The sequence below is a fragment of the Poecile atricapillus genome, chromosome W (genome assembly GCF_030490865.1).
Source record: "Poecile atricapillus isolate bPoeAtr1 chromosome W, bPoeAtr1.hap1, whole genome shotgun sequence".
NCBI classification, from domain to species: domain Eukaryota; kingdom Metazoa; phylum Chordata; class Aves; order Passeriformes; family Paridae; genus Poecile; species Poecile atricapillus.
This window is the reverse complement of record NC_081288.1, coordinates 23507995-23529355: the sequence shown is the minus strand read 5'-3', so window position 1 is coordinate 23529355 and position 21361 is coordinate 23507995. Positions and strand designations below refer to the sequence as shown.

General features: G+C 37.8%; 1 protein-coding gene across 1 annotated transcript in view; it reads right to left on the bottom strand.

Moving 5' to 3' along the window:
• The window catches only part of LOC131592219 (DNA-directed RNA polymerase III subunit RPC2), a 71713-nt gene that overhangs the window by 9268 nt on the left and 41084 nt on the right, over positions 1-21361 (bottom strand). The window contains exons 20-26 of the mRNA XM_058863600.1: positions 18204-18413; positions 16213-16371; positions 14665-14782; positions 14078-14220; positions 4134-4237; positions 3095-3261; positions 701-814 (exon numbers count right to left, since the gene is read on the bottom strand). Coding sequence (XP_058719583.1) covers positions 701-814; positions 3095-3261; positions 4134-4237; positions 14078-14220; positions 14665-14782; positions 16213-16371; positions 18204-18413 — 1015 coding nt within the window. The remainder of the gene's footprint in view (positions 1-700; positions 815-3094; positions 3262-4133; positions 4238-14077; positions 14221-14664; positions 14783-16212; positions 16372-18203; positions 18414-21361) is intronic.

Genomic DNA, 21361 nt, shown 5'->3' with positions numbered 1-21361 from the left:
CAAAAGGACGTTTGGAATAATCTTCACTAGAATATACAAGATTAGCTGGAATTTAATTTTCTGGCAAGTTTCAGTAAACAATATTATTGTGATGGAGAGAAGTGAACTAAATGACCCCTCAGAAGCATCCCCAAAGCAAAGCCTGTGCCACTAAACTCTTTTTTGTGAGCAAAGAATATCAGAAACTTTGAACATGAGTGCAAGCAGACACAGACCTTGGCTTTAAGGAGAAAAAGTAAGTAGCACCAGTAAAAGCAGGAAGCTTCAATTTCCCCAAAGGTTTTCTCAAAGTGTTGAAATATTAGACCGTAATTTAAAATTTTTTCCTTCTACTCAGAACTGATTTTGTAAAAGTAAAAATGTTAAAGAATAAACAAACCTCTTAAAATACCTATGATATGAGTTATTTGACATGAACGACCCACAGCATGTACTGTGAATCATAGATGGTGTTTTTACCAGCTGCTAGCAGAAGTTTGAGAAGCAAACTCAAGTTTTGAACCACACAGGGCACACCTGAACCCTCAGAACAACCTCCTGCCACAGTCTACTGTCAGAGTTTTTAGTTTGCAACAATGTAATAACAGTTCATAGCACTTTGTACCAAATATCACAAGGTAAAAAACTTTCTTTTATAGCAATGGGTCAACTGGGCACACTTCTGCATGTACACAAGAATTTTGTGCTTAGCCTGTAATACCTGGTGAGCACTGCTCTGGGTCCTCGAGCTCTTGCATGCATTTTATCCAGCACCATGTGCTTCAGTTTCTGGTAATACACGGGACCAAAATAGATATATGCCTCCAAAGGCTCCCTGAAAGAATAAAAAACAAAGCAAAACCAACATCCACAGTTAGCACGCATCTACCTTAAAAGAGGCAAAGGTGTCATGTACAGAAGAAATGTGAAATAATTTGGAAATGATGAGTCCTAGAAAAATGTGTTTGGGCTTTCTGGGCAATCGGTTTGAAACCCTTTCCAGGGAAATCTTCTGAACACAGGGACAGTACACTGCCAGCACCACATGCTGCTGTCTCCATTGCAGCAAGGAACAAGCTCCTGAACTCTGGTCTCACGTTGTGCAGACATGCTCCTATAGCTGCAGGTACCTGTTTCAGCTGTACCATGGTAAGTCCCTCCTCTATCTACAGGAATGTTTCAACAGTGTCATCAGTAGCCGGGAAGGACTATAAATATGTCAGACCCTGAAGAGTGACTTAAGGTACTTCTCTTTATATTCCTTCATAAAGGTAAGCACATATGTAAGCAAATACCTATAGCAAAAATGCTCAGAAGATCCTTTTTGTAGGAGCACTTTAAGAAATTTCCATTTGCAAGAACTGCTTAGCACTGGAACACTATGAGCCTGACAATGTCCTCATCCACTAATTCTCCCTGCACAGTACCCTGAGGCAACACCCAAGGCCCAGAAGGGTGAAGTCCCTCCTTGAGTGGCTGTGCATCAGTGCAGCTGCCTGGCAGCACTGCCCAGCAGCTGCATCCAGGGGACAAGACTGCTGCCCTGGCTGGCACTGGGGGCTCAGATGAGCTGGGAAAAGGCTCTTGAGAACCGTATTTAGGCACTTTCATCAGCTTGAGAACATCTGTGAGCAATACAGAGGGTGTTACTCGTTACTCCATTCTATGAGCTGGAGTATGGCTAAAGATTTCTGTGTTTAAAACACCCCCAACTGTAAGAAGAGCGTAAGCGCCTAAAGATCAGAAAGCAACCAGTGAAAAGCACTCAGTCATTTCCCAGCTGCCACCTTCACCCAGCTACCACCTTCAGCATTAAAAATGACCAGATTTAACACTGACAGACTCAGCATGGCCACTAATTGGTTTGAAAAAAATACAAAAAAGGTATGTGCAATGTAAAACAAGCAGGAGATGAAAGTGTTATACTTCAGTCATTACTGACATTATGCAGTGTTATTCCAAAAGTTGACTAGTGAAGAAAATAATAAAACTTCATTAGACATTTGAAATCTGCAAACTTTCACATTCTTATGAAATCTGCCTTCAAATTTCACAACAAACAGATTAAGCCTGTGTAATTTGCTTGGAAAAAAGTATCAGTGTCCTTAAACAAAGTCTCTAAATAGGGCACTACAAAGTTGAAGTTTGAGGATGGGGGATTTTAGAGCTAGATACATGATTATATTCTCCCTAGGAAACATGATTAGTCAGATTTTTTAAAAGCTACCATAATATACCAACAGGAAGTGTTTCAAGGACCAGGATACATGATATACAATTTATGGAATATGCAGCGAATAAAGAAAACAAAATCGTATCTCTAAAACAAAAAGAGAAGCAACATATGGAATAAGTTGGTAGGAAAGGCAATTAAAATAAAAAGTATATAAAAAAAACTTGCAAAAGAGACCTAAACTTGCTCCTTGAGAAGAAGGGGACTGGAAGGATAATAAAAATAGCAGGAAGGTAGGATTAAGATACATTTTGGAAGGGCAGGCATGTGAAGCCATATGGCCTTTTCCTGTTCCTAAACTATCTTATGTTCTTTGAACTCCGTGTCTCAGAAGCCAGTCAGATCAACACAGCAGGAAGTTTGCAGATTAGAGTATTATGCCAGACTGAAACATTGTGTAATCGAAAGAAAAAAAAAGGAAAAAAGAGCACACACAGAATATTCCCAAGGAACAGACGCTTGCCTCCAAATCCATATTTACAGTACCATTAAAGTCAACATGAAAATGCTTATCTGATTCCAAGCATATGTAAGACTTTCTGCTGACAGAAATCTGAATTTTTTTCTATCTCTCAGCAAGAAAGTCTTGATTTTAGCTTTTTTTCCAGGCAGTAAAACTTGGGAAATTTTCATATGTACCACAAGGTTCATTCCCATTACAGCCACACATACACCAGCAATTTTTAAAATGTGGATCCACAATACACTTCTAAGAAATAAAAAAATGCACACTACTCTTCAGCCTCGTTTCTCAATCTCACAGCAGTTTGCAAACAAGAGAAAGTTCCCAAGCTCTGAGACATGAGAAAATTTTTTCAGATGTGTCTCAACGGGATTTCCCCACTCTCCTGAAACACCTAAATCTAAAGAGCAGATTCTTACCCAGTGATCCCAGATGTTACATAGTCCTTCCCGAGGTAGTTATAACCATGGCGAATAAGATCTTCACACACATCCTTAACTTTACTGCCGCCAAAAGCTGTTCCATAATGAAATCTGCCATCGAGCACCCCAGCCTTTCCAGCCAGGAGTTCAATCAACTTTCCTACCTGTGGAAGAAAAGCAGAGTTAGCAGCCTGGTCATTAGGACAGGCACATTGCTGGATTGGTCACAGCACAAGCTAGGCAGATGGCAGCCTGTTGCATGCAACAGGAGGAGTGGAAGAAGCCCAAGAACCAACTGAGAGTGCTCCTGTGTAAAGGGGGAAAACTGGACTCATCACAAGGTCTGGGAACACCTTTAATGTCCCAAGGCAGTTCCACTTCTTCCAGTTGTCTGAAAAGTGGGCATGATCTGTGTGGCCTTCTGCTGGAGGAAGCAGCCTTGGAGATTGACTCGCTGCACTGCAGCCAGGGGAACAGAAGGGAAGATGTTAACAAAGGAAGAAAGATCAGAGGTTGTGTGAAGGAAGCACTGAGGTCCCATATAAAGGGCAGCAGTGAGGTATTTAGCAGGCAGTGACCCTGCAGCACAGTTGCAAGACTCACCTCAGTTCCAGGGAGGTGTGCATAATTTAAGAAGTTTTATAGGTCTGGATCTATAATTGAAGCTCCTCTTCAACCTTCACCTTACAGTCTGCCTCAGCCAGATTAATGGGCACAGGCAATAGGGAAGGAAGAGCAAGAAATTTCCAAACACTAAGGGTGCAAGTGAAGTATTCAGTTGCATCCCTCTTAGCTTGAAACAGAAGAAAACGAGAGTGATGCATGAAGAGCCTGCAACCTTACTTCTTTCACAGTAGGATGTTTCAAAACAGTGAAACAGAGGGCTGGCTACTCAGAGCAGAGCAAGTGCATGGCATGATGACTGGAGAATATTCCCAGTGAAATCATGCTTCAAGCTTTTATTGTCCCTACTGAGTGATCCCTTCTCTTTCCCTCTTGGGGGACAGTGTCTTGTGAATCGGGCAGCAGCACTCACCGTCATACGCGATGGGAAGCCATGAGGGTTCATTATGATATCTGGGCAGATCCCTGTATCACAAAATGGCATGTCCTCCTGAGGAACAATCAGTCCACACACCCCTGCAGAAGAGAAAACATTTCAATTCACAAAAGAGCAAACCACCAGCAGGGCTGATGCTCATCACCAGATTTTCTTTAGTGTTTTCCTCCTCCTCTCTTTCTCATGGATCACTTTTCACCCAGATTCATTACCATGACCAGTACTCCCAACCTGCACACTAGAAGACAGCCCTTGTGACAGGACTGGCAAAATTAGCATATAACTAATACAATAGCTAATATATTAGCATAATGCTCCCAGTGATTTGTGTGTTAGCAAATTAGGGGATAAAGCTATTTTCAGCTGATCCTATTTTCAGAAGCAACTGGAAACTTCTGTCCAATCAGACTGAATATCTCAAGAGAGACACCGTTTTTAAAGATGATGCTATAATTTCCTGAAAGAAAAACATTCAGAAATTTGGCCTCTTAGCTTATATCGCTGGACATACAGAATTATTATTGATTTGAAATTTATTTATCATATGTATCTTTGCTAAATATTGTCAACAGAAACATATCAAATTGGACTTTGACAGGGACTGAAAAGAGAAGTAGGAGAAAATAAATAAAAAGCAGCAAAGATTTTTTTCAGGTAACATCAGTTTGCTGAGCAAAGACTGCTATCAATGAATTACAAAGTGCAATCCACTCCACAGACTGCTTTAATTTTGTCAGTCCATGAACACAAACTGTCCCTTTAAAAGTTTTGGAAGCTTTTGTCAGTCTCTATCAGTAACAGATAGAAAACAAAGAAAACCCTCCAAAGTCTAAAAATATTGCAGAAAGAATAAACAAAACCATGAAAACTCATTTTAAATGTCCATCATGCATCTCAAAATTTTCCTTCCAACTCTTACAATTTTCTATAGTGAATTCTGCAAATCAACATACTGCAGCTATAAATGATCAAGAGATCTAACATTCAAATTCAGGTGCTAAAATGCAGCTGCTTAAGCCCATACTCCTTTGAACCAAAGCTACTGTTTCAGCTGGACAATTTCTTCCAGAGGTCCTTAGAGCTGAAAAAGTCTGCAAGCTATTTGAGATCAGCCTGCTGCAACTGTGCCAGAGCATGCTTTGGGAACAGTCCTGGAGTGGAGGGGGCTCCTGGAAGACTGAGGGTACTGGTTACATCCCTAAAAAGGCATCCCCGACCAGCCAGTTCACAGGGGGATATCGGCGTCTGCTCAGGAGGGAGCTCCTCTTCCACTGTCCAAGCAAGACAGGGATAGGTGTATGGGACAGTAGTTAATAGAATGAGAATGGTAAGTATGGGGGAAGGGAGCAGAAAAAAAAACTGTCTGGGGCAAGGGGGTGTGTGCTGTTGCATTTAGTTTTTAAACCTATTGAAACTAATTTTCATTGTTCTACTGTGATAAATCAATAACATCCTTCTAGCCCTCCCTGCCAAGCAGCAATCATTTGCTGAAAATAAAAAAAACAAAAAAACCAAACCAACCCACTATCTCTTCCTTGCACAGCTTTTTTTTTGTCCTAAAATTTTATACATAAATACTCTGTTATATGTGTATTATCGTGTATACAATCTGCCTTATTTGCATTTACATCTAAGAAAGCATTAGGTTGCATCTGGACTTCACGGCACCTGTAAGCCAAGAATTAAATCTTAGCTAACTTAAAATTACTTTAGGCTCTGAAAACCTTTTATATGCCAAGCTGGTTCCCATAGCAGACAGCCACTGTGTTGTTTGTTTTGTGTGAAAGTGAATGATAAAAGATCCATGAAATCGACACAGAAAGGCAGAACAGCAGAAAGAACTGAGGGCTCTCCATCATAGCGGCTTCTACCCTCTGCTGACTTGTGTAACAATAGGACCTACACACCCAACTGCAGATCTAACACAGCTGTGCATTTCATTAGATGAAGAGCACTAGTGACACAAGTAAATAATTAACTTATTCTGGTCCGCTGACTGTGGTTATGAGACCAGTCATAGCTGACAGATTTTAATACAAGTTAACACAAAGACAGCATAATGAGCTTAGAAGTTAAAAACAAAATATTTAGACAGAATCCAGAAATGTGAAGCTCACTAGGCCATTTATAAAGTTTCTATTTTACAGAGGGAAAGAAAAAAGGGAAGAAAAAAAAAAGGGAAAGCTATAAAGCCACAGTTCTAAGCTTCTGTATTTTAAGAAGTTGCTGAGCCTGTAGCAGATCTATAGCATGTCTGTGTGTATTTAATAGGACAGAGAAGCTATCCTACCCTATGTTTTAAGAAAGTTCATTCAACTGTTAAAAAAGCTGAAAGATACTTTTCCTATATACAATGCTACTTCTAAAAGTAAGCAACTGCAATTCATTCAAAAATATAAACTTGATTTCATTTTGCAATCGCTTGCTTTCAGAAGCTCTTTAGGAGACTAATGCTTGCAGATCTACACTTTAAGCTCCTGAATTTTCTACTCTTTTTTTTTTTTTTTTCAGCAGAGCAGTACCAGGCAAGGCAACAGCTGCAAAAAAGTGACCAGTTGAATTAATTCATGTGAGTGGAATTATCATTTGCAACTGGCTAATAAAACAGTGGAGAGGAGGCTGGATTTAAAACAGCCTCAAGTTCCAAACCCTGTTCAAGTACGAACTGCATCTCATAACTGAGCAACTGCACCCCATACAGCATTCATAAGTAAGGCACACTCAAACTAGGAGGCTGTTTTGCTCTGTGGCTCTTACTAGAAGTTAGTATTTCTTAATTTCTACTGATTTAGACATCACATGAAAATTGATCCCCAGCATTCATAAAGGACACATGAAATAATTTGGTTTCATCCACTTCCCTTCCTCTCGCAATTTTTATATGCTGCATCTGGAATTGAGCAATTCAACTTGAGACTAAATTCCATACTGCAGTAGGCCTGAATGGCTTTCACCTATGCATTCTGGTGCCTCATCTGGGACCAGAATCAAGTATTAACAACCAGAAAAGGCTGCAGACAAAACAAAAAACAAAAAGTGTTTTTTAATGTGGATTAACAAGATGGTTATGTGCTTGAGCAAGAAAGCATCTGGTAACTTGCTACATGTAATTTCTTTTCAATTGAAAACAAATTAAATTCTAGAAAAAAACTTTCTGTGTATCAATTTTGCAATGTCACCTTAGAAGGAAAATCAGAGAAAATTCTAAGAAATTATTTTACAATATCAGAAAAGAAAAAAAAGTGGATTAATAAGCATGGAAGCTTAATGCAAGGATAACAGTTTAAATTAGAATAACCTTAAATCAGACATCCACAGTGGTTTAACATGCAAGTATAAAACAGCCATAGGCAGTGTTTTTCAATGCTATTGTATGGCAGCCAATAAATGACAGCCCCCTGACTATGCACAATAGCCCCCAGCCCCACACATGCTATCAGCATCAATGCTGACAGCATCTCAAACCCATGTACCTCCACAAGGCACTGACAGCATAAAGAGCCCCTTGCCCCTGTACTTTTGTCTGAGTTTCTTTTCCTAATCAGGAGAAACTCAGGTTTCCAGAGCTGGTACCTTTCGTGTGGTTGCTTTTACAGTTTGCTGACAAACACGAGCACAGCCAGACTTGTAAAAGCTCGGTTCTGTGCAGAGGGGGAAGGGGGGCGGCCGGGAGGGGGCAGGGACAGAACACAACAGTATGGGAAAGTTTTTCACCAGGCTACGATAAGGTGCCTTCTATACACACACATGCCAAATGGAAAAAAAAAAAAAATCATCAAATAAGTCAAAACAACCTAATATAGAAAACTAATTACTACCAGCAGGAGGGACATTAGAGAGCAAAGGAGACGACGTGAATAGAAGCAGCAGCAGTACCAGTTTCTATCAGCAAGATAAAAAGAAGCACATTACTAAACGAGCTTGTTTACTCATTCTAATGATACGGTGGTAAAAGAGCTAAAACTGACTTGAAAGGCATCTATTTTAGCTTCGCCAGATTTAGCAGAATTTGGAAATACTCTTGAGAAATAAGACAACATCACATAATTAAGCAAAGTTGTAGCTGTAACACATCGCTGTATGTTACGGACAAGTGACACATTTGCAAAAATTAGTAAGGCTGAACAAAAAATGTACAGCTGCTTCAAAACTCTCTAATTACATACTGTGTTGGCTAACTAAGCATAAAAGAAGTCTAGAAGAAAAAAGTGCTGCATCACATAAGCTTTGTTCAATATTGAATCATTCACTGATCTATCATATCACTCGCTACATCCCATTTGACATAAGAGGTAAAGAACAGAATTAAAATTAACAGATAAATAATGCATAAGTAAACTTGATTAGTTTTCTTATTAAAAACATCACTCTAAATGAGAGGAGGTGCTAGAAGACAATACAGTTTGTACACTGCTTTCCCATGAGCTGCTGAATGGTCTGATGTGATAAATTTGCATAGTCTGAAGCACACAAAGAGCTGATTAATTGAAACCCTTACAATGCTTCTGGAAGCAGCTATTGTAAAACAATAACCATAGGAACTTTACAAAATACACATGGCTGAATGAGTCAAGAGCTTAATAAAATGTGTGTTCAGGATACACTATTTGGAAACAGAATTAGAGATTTTTATTCTGTGCCATAAAATGCTAAATCACCCTAATTTCAGAGGTTCAGTTGAGGATTTACTGAAAAGGTCAGAAGGTTACCTGTTTGCTGCTTGAGATAAAAAATGCTGTTATTTTCTTCTTAAGACAGCGAACTAAGCAGCAGTTTTGTTAAAAACAAATAGAAAAAACAGAATGGGAAGTTTTAATGGCATTCTGACATTTTCTCAAATACAACTTCTGAAGATAAAAATATGGCAAGAAATCCCTACCTTCCCTGATGCCTAATAACTACTAATCATCCCACATTCCTGCAGTCGATTAAGAGCGAATTCTTTTTAATGCCACTTCAGCCATTTAATTACTATAAACCCACTGATGTTCTATTAGAGATAAAGTACTAATTCTGACTTGTAACATGGGGGGAAATTACACAAGTAGCCATTTAAAACTAGCATTTTATTTTAAATGTTCTGCTTATCTGTACTGTACAAGTGCCCATTAAAAGGAAAAAGATAAGTTGATCTCACTATGAAGTTAGGAAAGCAGATGGCAGATGCTCAAACTAATAAAAATTTCAAAAAGTAAGCAAGGTCAGGCTTAGGTAGATGAGTGGTATTGTCATGAAGTTTATGTAGCTGATAATGCAGTGAATGGATTTTGTTTTGACACTAAAGAACATGGTTCATTTAGGAAAACAAAGACGATCTTTCATGAATTTAAACTTGCTTCCTTGTCTTTAGAGTTGTTTAAGTGCAGATACTTCAGAAAGGTTTAATCCTTTATCTTAGATCTTCAGCTATTAAAAAGCTTCTGTTTGCCAGTTCAAACAATCTCTTGCTTAAATACAGTTTTTCCACTCCTCAGGAATACTGTTCAGTATTGCTGCTTAGTTCTGTGATCTACAGGACCTTTGTTGGAGGTGTTAATCCTTTTTCACATGAGAGACTGAGAAATGTTCTTTCAGAGAAGTGTTATATTGCTTTTTTTCACATCAAAGGAGCCCAACTTTTTCCTCATTGTGACTTGTAGCAAAGCAAGAGGAAATCTGGAAATATAATAATTTACTTTGTATGGAACTCAGATGAAGCTTCTTTAGCTTAACAATCCCTTTGCCTTCTGTGCTTTGAAAAGTGACTTTGCTTGAAGAATACATGATTAAAACAACAAAATAATTACCCCAAAAAGAGATTTTTTTATCCTTCTGGAAAATATATGATGCAATACAGTGAAAACAAAGTTCTGCAGTTCAGGATAAACATATAACTACCAGAGAGGATTTATTTGTGAGCCACTAGGTGCTTAATGACATTACAGACTATAGAGACAATGCCAGTCTCAAAGATCTTACTGCAACATCCAGTTTGAAGATGAATATTAAAATAAAGAAAAATATTTGCATTTCAGAACACAACATGGTGGCCTCATTTGTTTGGTGTTTTTTTTCCTTCTCCCCATATACTTCTTTTTGAGAAGCCTTGAAGGACAGGGAACCTTTTACAGGCAGCTTGGAAGGAGTGTACTTAAAACACGGACTCGCGTGAAAAGAGGGTGTGGTGGACAGGCCAGAAGTGGTGACCCTTGCCAATACCGTGTTGACATGTGAGAGGACACAAAGAAGGCAGCAAATACAGAGGCAGTGACATAGATCTGTATTATTACAGAGGCCTACAAAATCTACCTACATATTTAACGAAAGGCTTTTCTGTAACAAAAGGCTAAAGCTGGTTTGTGAGATTTAATCTGTTGTATCCCAGACGCTTTCTAATTCCTTTACTCTGCTTCCTTCTGCTCCAGTGACAAAGCACAGCTTTGAAATACAAATCAATTTGGAATACAGGAAAAAGACCATCAAAAAGTTTGAGACATGGTTTGTGCATTCTCTTATTTTACACATATTTAATTATTTAAAACCCACTACTACAGTGACTCCATGGAATCAAATCTCATGTTCATGTATCCCTTCTTGAAAATAACTATTTCACAAAAAAGACTGACAATGGAGACAGACATATGCTTTTTCTCCTTCTCACTGAACCAAGGTACTTGGTAGTTTAAGCTCATTATATGTTTAAATGGCCCTATAGCAGGCTTAAAGCTAACAGTCACAAATTAAACTTGAAGTCATAATTGCCTACATTCAGACCAAGATGAGAGAAAAAATTCAAAGCTAATTAAAAATTCTCTCAATAGAAAAAATTAAACTGTCAGTACTATGATTTCTGCTTCACGATTGTCTATATTCTTCTGATATGATTGATCCTTCCCCAGTTTGATGTCAGAGGACGATACCAGATGTAACTTTAAAAAGCTATCAAAGGAGATTTTCCTTTTCATGTCTTTTCTCCAGTTCTGCTGTTGACAGTATTGGCTGCTTCATTGTATAGTTAAACTGCAAAACAGTGAACTGCTCTGTTCTCAGTATTTTTTTTCTTAGTATCTATCAAATGTATCTTCTCCATATTCCTCCTTTCTCATGTTTACTGTAGCATCTTTTTCTATAATGCACTACAGGAACTGAGAGGTTTACTGCCAGGAGGGCTAGGAGTTCTAGTAAGATCTAATAATTTGGAATATGATCACTCCCCTGATCACAAGGCATTACTACAGATTGATGTATGTGACAGCAACAGGGACATGCCTGCAAACTCTGTAGCACAACTGTTGCAATGTTCCCACTCATATCTCCAAAATCAAGTTGAAAGTCACATTCTAAGTAAGTGATGGGCTTGGGTTTTTATTATTATTATTAGTAGTAGTAGTAGCAGTATCCCAAGAACAGATGCAGGGTGATCAGGCATTGTTAACCTGATGTAATGCAAGGTATAATTATGGGTGCCCTCAAAGTTTCCTACAGCATTCTGAGTAATTCTGAATATTGCTTTTCATTACCATGGGATTTCCACAGGTGGTTGCTTGCTTTACATTGTGAGATGTCTTAGGTGCATTTTGTCATATGAAAGGTCCTTAGCACCCTAAAGCCATACTACAGCCTGCCTGACAAAATTCTGTTTCTTTCTGTCATTCTTCCACTGCCACTCATGGTTCTATATTCGTGGAATATATAAAAACATATATATTTATATATGTTTTTATTAAATTAAATAAATAATTTAATTTAATTTTTGGAGGGATATGAAAAAAAAAAGTTCATTTACATTCTGTTCAACTATTCTCATAGGTACACATTAATAGCCCAAACTAGGAGAAAAAACTAACCCATGTATATTTTTCAGGCAAATCCCTATAAATATTTATCATGATTAAAAAAGAAGCTTCTTTAATATAATTTGGAGGGGTTTTTTTTTCATTCTAATAAGAAAATTTGTCTTGCACAGTACTGATTGTATTGTTATACAATAACTTGCTGCTAAAATACTGCATACCACTTATAAGGAGAAGGGTTTAACTAGACAAAGCTGAAACTGTTTCAAGAAATAGGCTTTGGTCTAACAGTGCTCCTAACTTTTTAAGCACTGCACAACTTCATTGTGTATGAGACTGGAAAAATATTTGAAAGAGAATCTACACAAAATCTTCATGAAGGAGGATCCCCCCTGAAAAAAGGAAGAATGGGGCAGTTAAACATTCCAATTGCTCAACTCCTTTGGGTTGCCTCTGAAGCTAACAGTCTTCCTCCCCTCACTTACCTTAACTATCCTATAAGGCTGCAGCACAAGAACTAGACTCAGTTTTATAAGGACAGTAAAGTATGTAATGCTGCTTCTTTACTTTTTTGAAACCCTCAACAATAGCAATTCCCAGATCATTGGGGAACTCAGTGGGAACAGCTTTGTATTTTTAGATCAAAAACCATCTTGAAAATACAATCAAGAAAAACATTTCAATGCTTATCAGAAGAGTTTCTCTTCCTTAATAACAATAGAAACAATGGAAATATTTCCTGAGAATACAGAGTTTCGAAAGCCAGTTTTGTGGGTGCGTGGAGAGACACTGTGGAATTACAGGTGATCTTGCAGAGAGCTGGATGTACTGGGAAAGGCTGTGCAGACTATTCTTATAGATAACACACAAACTTGAGGCAGTATCTGAAAACAGCTGTCACTGTGATCAACTACTGCCTTCTGCACCCATTTTACCTCCTCTGATTGACAGGGCTGCTGTAGGTAGATGTCCTGATGTCCTAACCTGGACACCACAACAAGGTGGATTACTGTGGTTAGTTCTGCATCTCATGACAGGGACACAGCTTTTATACCTGGCCAGTATTTATTAGGACAGGATCACAAGGGGTGTATGGGCTGTAATGGGAAGGATTTGGTAATATCAACCTCTTCATCTTTCCATCACATCTGACAAGAGACCAAGTAATCCTCTCAAGCCAAAATAAGACTTAAAAAATGTAACGAGATTACAACACTCAGGTAATAACATGGCACATACACTAACACAGAAGGTCATGCTTCAAATATTACAAATCTCCATCTCCCAAGTGTACAGGATGACCAGAACATGTCAAAACCTGTCCCACACTGACACCAATGGGAACAAAACATGCCTTTAAGTTGGTACAGTCAGATTGTTTTCGGTCACTTCTTTCTTGATACCCTTTTTCTGCACCTTCCAACTGTGAGATTCAGAGGATGATCTGACACTTGTATTTTTTCACATTCAGGTCAAGGGAGTTCACTGCTGTTTTTCAGCAGACATGGAAATAGGTTCCTGATTTTCATTTTCCTAGTAACATTAAAACTTGAGAACTATATGCCACCAAGCAGTTTCCTAGTAGGTACTCATTTTCAGGTTTTGGTCTTAAGATCCAGAGGTGCTCCCAGATCATGTCCCAGGTGTCTTTTTAAAAACATTCCCTTTCTTTCTGCTCTCTGCTGGTACACTCCTAGTTGTGTTCCTGATTTGATTCCCTTTTACACCATGGTTCTGAGTTATCTACCTGCAGTCTTGTCTTTAGAGCAGAATGTCTGCACAGACCTGCAAACATCCCATTTCATCTCTCATCTTTTCTGTGCGTTCAGAACCTCTCCAGTCTCTCTATTGACAACCCACTGACAAATCTATCACCTAAATCCAAACTGTAACTTAAAAAAGACCCAATCAAACCTCAAAAACACTGTACCTGTTTAAAATGGGCAACTACTGAATTTTCCAGAGTCATATATCAACTGAGAGTTGTTGATCATTGCTAAATTAGGTGAACTTAACCAAAAAAAAACCTGACATGGCCTTCTATCACTGTATTCATAAAATATCTTAACCAATCAATGGAAACATACATTATGTACATATAGAAGGCATATACAACATGAATTTATTTTCATTAAATGTGTCCTTTACCTTTCTGTCCATGACGACTGCTAAATTTATCTCCAATTTCTGGACGTCTGGTTTGCCTCAGCAACATTTTAATCAAGAAAGCATCCTCTGCATTTGATGAAATCATTACTTTTTCAATGTATGAATCAGTGGCACCTTTGTAGCTAGTAAAAGAAGCCAAAACATTGGTTTTACTTCTGTGAACCAAACACAAGTTACAGACAACTATCTCTGTCTTGGTAAGCTCCTGACCAAACAATAATCTTTATGGAACTTGTATATGAGGAAAAAGGATTTTATATTTAAATACATATTTACATACAAGTTGCAGAGTACAGTATGTTTCTGAAAAAGTTTCAAGAGCTGCAATAGAAACTAAGGGAGAATTAAGTTGAACTTGTAAAAGACAAGGTATGTTTTTTTTTCACACGGGCTCTTCTTGACAGCAAAAGCTTCATCATATATTACCAATTTCTTGATCTTCACTTAAACAAACAACACCCAAATACAGTTATAGTTGAAGAAGGGAATTTTCTAGAATTGAGTATTTTCTCAAACACCTTTCCTTCATGTAATTTGCCCAGCTCTAAAGTTATATTGCAACATACGTTACTGGCACATCTTTGTACTGTGGCTGCTGAGGCACACTGCTTCCTTCCAGAGGTGTCTGGGTCACAGTTGGCATAGATTTGTTCACAAGAACTTGCTTATTTTCTACTTTTTCACCTACAGAGAGCAAGAAGAAAAAGCACCATGAAAATGTATCTGACTGTGTTAGAAATACATTTTAAGCTTTTCAAAAAAAAGAGTAAAGTGGAAGACAAACTGGGGGGAACATGCCCAAGAAGTATTCTCTGTTGTTTTACTAAATATTGAATGTTAAGGGAATCACTAAACCAGTTTTCTTTGGTAAACTATAGCAGAACACAGTGCTGGGTGCACTATGAGAACAGCTATTCAACATACCCTGTGTCAGAAGTCTGCACAAAAGCATCTGAAGTCATCTGCTCTAAGCATGGAGAAAATTAACAGAGAACACTTTGCCATGATTGAACTGACAAAATTTAAAAATTCACACCTAAATTTGGGACAGCCCATCATTCCACAATGAGCTGTGCAAGACTACTGTCAATCTCACCTTGTATTTAGATATTTCTATTGACACTGATGTCACATATAGCTTTTCCCTGCTCCATTCCCTTATCCTGCCCTTTACATTGAAAACCAGATCAGGAGGATGCCAAATGATACAACTGCACACCAAGTATCTACCTCCCACCTCCTCCACTAAATTACACTGAACTTCAGCCTGTGTCTCTTCTGTCCACATGAACTATCTCAAACAGGTTTTTACCTACAAGCTGAGAACAGTCTCAGTCTGGCGTCCAGCCTGGTCCTATCTATCCTAATACTTCAGAAAATTCTCACCTTTTTTTTCCTTAATTAACTCTGAAAGCACCATTGTGATGTGTTAAAGAGCAAAACTGACCCAACTGTGTTACTAGAATGGAATTAAGTTTGGTGCCCTTTAAAACACCTTTCTTACTAGATCCTAGCAGATCTATGAAGACATTTTCTAACTGAAGTATGACAGTATGGGAGGATTCTTTCTCAAATCTATTACCATCGGAAAGTTATACACCTCTCTTTACGTTTCTATTTATTTTTCTTATCTCTCTGCAAACATCTTTCTAAAGTGTTAAAACCATAAGGTTTTATTTCCTCAAACTGCATTAACTGACATCTTGCTAGGGGATTTTGATGCATGAAATAAAAAAAATAAGGAGTCTATCCTGAAGAAAACAACAGTACATGACAGACAAACAGGGAAAAACTACAGTATTAAAAGCTTGCCAGTTTGGGAACATAAGAATACAAATTATAATGCTTCATTAGATTCACCTTATTAAAAACCTCACCCTTTTACTTAAATATAAAACTACTCATTTCAAGTACAGAAGTCCCTCCAATGACTGGGAATATGCTGCTTTCAGGAACTAACTTTTTAAAATTTTCCATCACATTACTGTTGATTTCAAGACAAAAAAACTCCCAAAACACTAAGTATAAAACAAGGTGTGCAAAAAATACCAACAGAACAATAATTTCCACTTTGGCTATGAACATGCCATGAGTGAACATGCAGTTTGACCTACCTGGAGAACAGATACCATCAGCATCTAAAATCTCATGGCGCCAGATTGGTTTACGGGTAGCTGCATCCAGCATCGGCCCCATCACTTTATCAAATGTCTGATTTGTGTAACGCTTCAGTGTGCACTTGGCATTCTTGTAAACAAGACACCTTCCAAAACCTAAAATGGAACACAAACTCATCTGCCTAGGAATTCAAAGATGCTTTCTGATCAATTTAAAATCTGAGCTATGGAATATAAAGTATTTTTTGTTAGATTATTCATTGGCTTGAATACACATAACATTGTACACGGATACCTAGGGGTGCACAACTTAAACATCAGATCATGTACGCTACTTTTTTTTAGACACTGGGCTACAGTCCAATTCTGAACTGTGCTGATCTGCTTCTGTATCTCTGCACACACATGCACATATAATTTCTCTTGAAATCACTAAATCTTTTGAATGATTTTGGTGATTTCCAGGAAGATGTAATATGGGAGAAGAGACTGCAATAGGGTGAGAGGAGCACTTATTCTTTTCATGATTTCTAAGAAACTTGAACTTTACTGATGTTTGTGGCTGGCATAAGCTAGTCTACCAGGAAAGTGCTAACTGAGTGTTTAGTATGATCAACCCATTATTCTTTTTTCCCCTCACCTGAAATTATACGTACTGTTACAAAACAAGTGGGTTTTGGATGAGAAAAGTATCATTTGTGGAATTTCTCTCCAAGTACAGCAACCAACCATGATACTAAAGACTTTAATCACATTTAGAATTACAGAGAGCCAAGAGCAAGGCTTGCTAATAATCTTGCATTACTTTAGTTCATTTGAAAGACGGCTGTGGCCACATACAGTACATCTATATCTTCAGATTATGTCAAGTAATTCCTGACAGGCACCACAGCTCTCCCTCTAAATGCTACCAGTCTACCAGAAAAGAAAACATTCAGTTTTAAATCATGCCTGTTGTTGTTTTAGAAAAGGAGGCATAAATTAAATGCAGCAGACATTAATGCCAAAGATACATGTCTAGGAATACTATTATTGCTGCCTAGCAACTAGGAGGAAGGGAGTTGGGGGACGGGAATAAAGTGATGGACAAATCTGATTTTGGCCACCTGAAACTAAAACCAATTTGATCATTACACTATGCCTGCTCTCAAAGGAATTTATTTAGAAAAGGGAGAGAAGAGTGACTAAGTTATCAGGCAACTCTCCTCCAGCCCTCAGCAGCATTAACATGAAGTGCTGAAGAAGTGTGGAGAGAATGAGACAGGCTAGACATGCACAAACATGGGCCTCTGTTAGTCAGCCTTCCCTTTGGTGTTTATGTACTTTTACTTAAAATACACTCCACCACAGATTTGGTATTTATTTTTAAGGAAGCAGGTAATTAATTTAGCCCTTAATAAACACTAAATTACTTTGCTTTACACAATACTATCATTTTGTCCTGGAAAGTAGGCAATACTGCTACTGCTCCCTCAGAACACCAAGTTTACAAAGACACAGACTGCCTCAGGTTCTATTCGTTCCCTAAATACATTCACAAATCTAATTTCATCTACTGCTTTTGTTACTGGTGGAAATAATGAGACCTCTCTGTTAGTAATGAACAAAGGTTCAGGTAAACATCTAAAAAGCAAGCCCAACAGAACAGATTAACTCATGCCTTATGTTTTCTGTAAACCAAGTATTTCCACTTTTTTATTTGAGGTCAGAAGTTAGCCAATTTTTTCTTATAATATTCAGACTCAGAAGTTTATATGCATGTTGGTAGCTTCACCACACTACTGTATGCATGGAGCTACAATCACTAATCATACAGAAAACCAACAAAAGCATTCAAAGCAGCTTGGGAATTCAATTTCTTAACTGGAGATCTAATGCTCATAACTGCAATAAAAGTTATTACAGGATACCACTATGAGAAAACAAGTTTATTAGAATATATATTGGAAGACACACTGGAGAAGTGGGAAAGAGCTGATGGATCTTACCTCTGTCCAAAGAGGCCTTATTTAAGACAAGAGCATCTTCAATATCATAGCCACTGTAGCTCATCACAGCAACTGTGGCATTCTGTCCAGCAGGGAGTTTCTCAAAATCTATCAGTTCTATTGTTTTTGTTTTGACCATTGGCTTTTGTGGATAAGCAAGGAGATACATCAGAGTATCTATCCTGTTTCTTTGATTGTATCCAATTGTACCTGCATGCAAAAATAAAACAAAAGCAGTGAACATTAGTGAGTTTTCTAGAAATGTTTGGCTAGAAAATTACCAAAATGCAAATTAATTAAAATCATACAGAAATTCTTCAAGAAAAGACGAAAAAAAATAATCGAAGCCAAAACAATTTCACATTATTATACTGTAATAAATACATAAGTAGTTTCTTAATTTAAGCTCCCAGAAATAATTATTTTCTTTTGAACAGAGAAAACCTAAGCATCAATATAAAAAGAACAACAACAAAAGAAATAAAAGCCATTTGACTAAATACAGATAAGATGTTCTTTTTCAATCACAACACTGAATCCTGCAAGTATGAAGTTTGCTTTTATTGTTCTCACAGCTACTGGGTTTGGGTTTTTTTGTGGAGTTCAACTTGTGTGTCAGAGACTTGATCCAAAGTTTCATGAGAATCAACAGAAAAGACTATCACTGAGTCCAAGAGAAACTGTGGATCAAGCTCTTCATCTTCAACCTCATATTTCCTTCCTTTTTTGGGCAATAATTAGTTCAACAGCAGCCTGTGTTAGAGTGGGACAAAGTATTAACAAAGCACACCACTAGCAGTAGCCAAGAGTGATTTACTTTCTGAAATTAGAAGCAGCATTAATAGAAAGACTACAGTAGAAGTCCACGTCTATATTTGTCTTTTTACATGAAATTAATTTTAAATTTACAGTTCAGAATTCAACCCTTTGTATACACCTCCCAGCTTGAGACTGAAATTTTTGGCCCTGTCCCATCAGAATGCCAAAGCGTCTCCTGAAATCTGAGGAAAAAATAATTAACACCCAGCAGGGAAACATAAACCGTTGTGTAGCAGAACAAAGGTTAAGGCAATCATATGTTATTGGAGTTTGCTGTACCAGGACTATGCTATGTCTCTAAGCAATTAAGAAATTACACTCTGAAAAGTTAACATTTTAAAGTTTTAAGTGTTAAATAGTCTGCAGTACTTTGTCCTTACGGTATAAGTCTTTCAAAACCTTTCCATTTTCTCCTGCAGTTTCAGAACCTGGCTGCTTTCTTGGAAATATCAAGGCAGTCAGTGTATCAGGAAGATTTCACACGGCCAGGAAGGATATCTGAACACCAACCTGCTCACTGGGGAGGTCAGCTTCCCATTTTACATGCATCTACTTGCAGTTCCCATCTACATTAAATGTCTAGAAAATCAAACTCCAAAATCAGGCATTTCCAAAGACCTATCCTGTCCTTGGCACTAGGTTCACTTTCCTAAACCACAACAGGTCTACCCTTCCCATGGACAAGAATGGTGAGATAGCCCAACAGCTACTGTCTGAAAATGAACTGTTACAGCCTGGACTTTCCTAGGTTCTACAAAGTAGAATTTCTTCTCAAATGACAAGAAAAATCTGGTAGAGTTGACAGGCTTAACTTGTCTCTTGCTTTTAAGCAGTTCTTTTTCTGTCTTTTTCTTGTATAATGAAATGAATCATCTCTGAATAGAATTTTTTGTCTCAGGTAAGACACAAACTGGTAGGGCCTGGATTCCTCAAGACTGAAGACCTTTGCAGTCCCACCCTGCAAAGCCCTACTTGGCCCTACCTAAATATTCCTGACATACTCTTGAGAATTTAGTTAGACATTGTTCCCATTGTACTTTTGACTCAACCCCCTTGGTTTTCCCAGTCTACAGATAGGAAAATATACTTCCAAATTAAAAACTCAACAGGTTTAGACCATTATTCCCCTCTGCATCTAGAATTTGTGTGCTTTCAGAATACGTTGCAGTGAAGCACAGTTTAAATGTTTTAGGTACATTTTCCTGATGTTGAGAGAAATCTTTCCAAGGGAAAATCATGCCAAACTTAACTTTCAAACTGCTTGCAATTTTCTTCTTCTCTGATATCTTTATATGCTATACCTGCTATGGTTCACTGGTTAGACAGGATAAAGTCTGGAGCACCAATTTTATCTTTTACACTGTAAGGGTGTCCTTTAAACCCCAGTGACAATCTGTGGAAGTCCTCTATATATCAAGGATTTCAGATGACATTTTTACATATTACAGGTAATGCAAATGATTTCTCTTCAGATGTTTCACATATTCCAAAACTGGCATTTTTATCAGAGGTTCAGATACGCCTAACAGAACTGCTACTGTCTGGGAGCCAGAAGCAACTGACATTACTGAGATTCTGAGCCTCAATAATAAACTGTATTCAGGCTATTCTTCAGGAGATGAATGCTGTATCAAATTGAAAACATATACATATATATCCATGACAGATATGCTATAGGGCAGGAAAGAAACTGACTAGAGAGTGATTCCAGAGCACAAATGAAATAAATTAGCCAAAAAACATGCCATAATATCAGCAATATTATTCCTAATTGCTAGGAATTAATGGTTATACAAATAATGCTTTCTCTAAACTGGGCTAACAAACCACAGCCTGAAACCACAATCTGCTTATTTAAAATAAAGCAGCAGCTCTCTGCAGAGGACTGGTGTGTTGAGACGTGCCCTCTGTGTGGGTGCTGAAATGAAAGAAGTCACTAGCTTTATTTCTGTTTTCTCTCTGAAAGAACAGAGCCCTTGTTTGCTCTAGCCAAACAACCAAGCAAAAGTAAAGTATAATTAAAGTTCACCATAACAAACCCTGCTCACAATGACTCGCATTTATAATTACCCCAACAGCAAGAACCAATTTTTTTCATTGGTAATTAGCCCTGGTTAAAGCAAAACACACAAGGTTGACCTGGATACAACAAAGATCATTTTCTTGCTTTTCTCAGTACTTGATATATTGTGAATGCACGTGTGCATTCTTTCTTTTTTTTTCTGTTTCCTGACAGGTTTGTTTTTTTTCTTTTTAAGTATCATTTGAGTATCCTTTAGTGTGAAATAATCACTATAAAAACACTACCTACTGATATTTAGCATAAATGAGGCATTGTT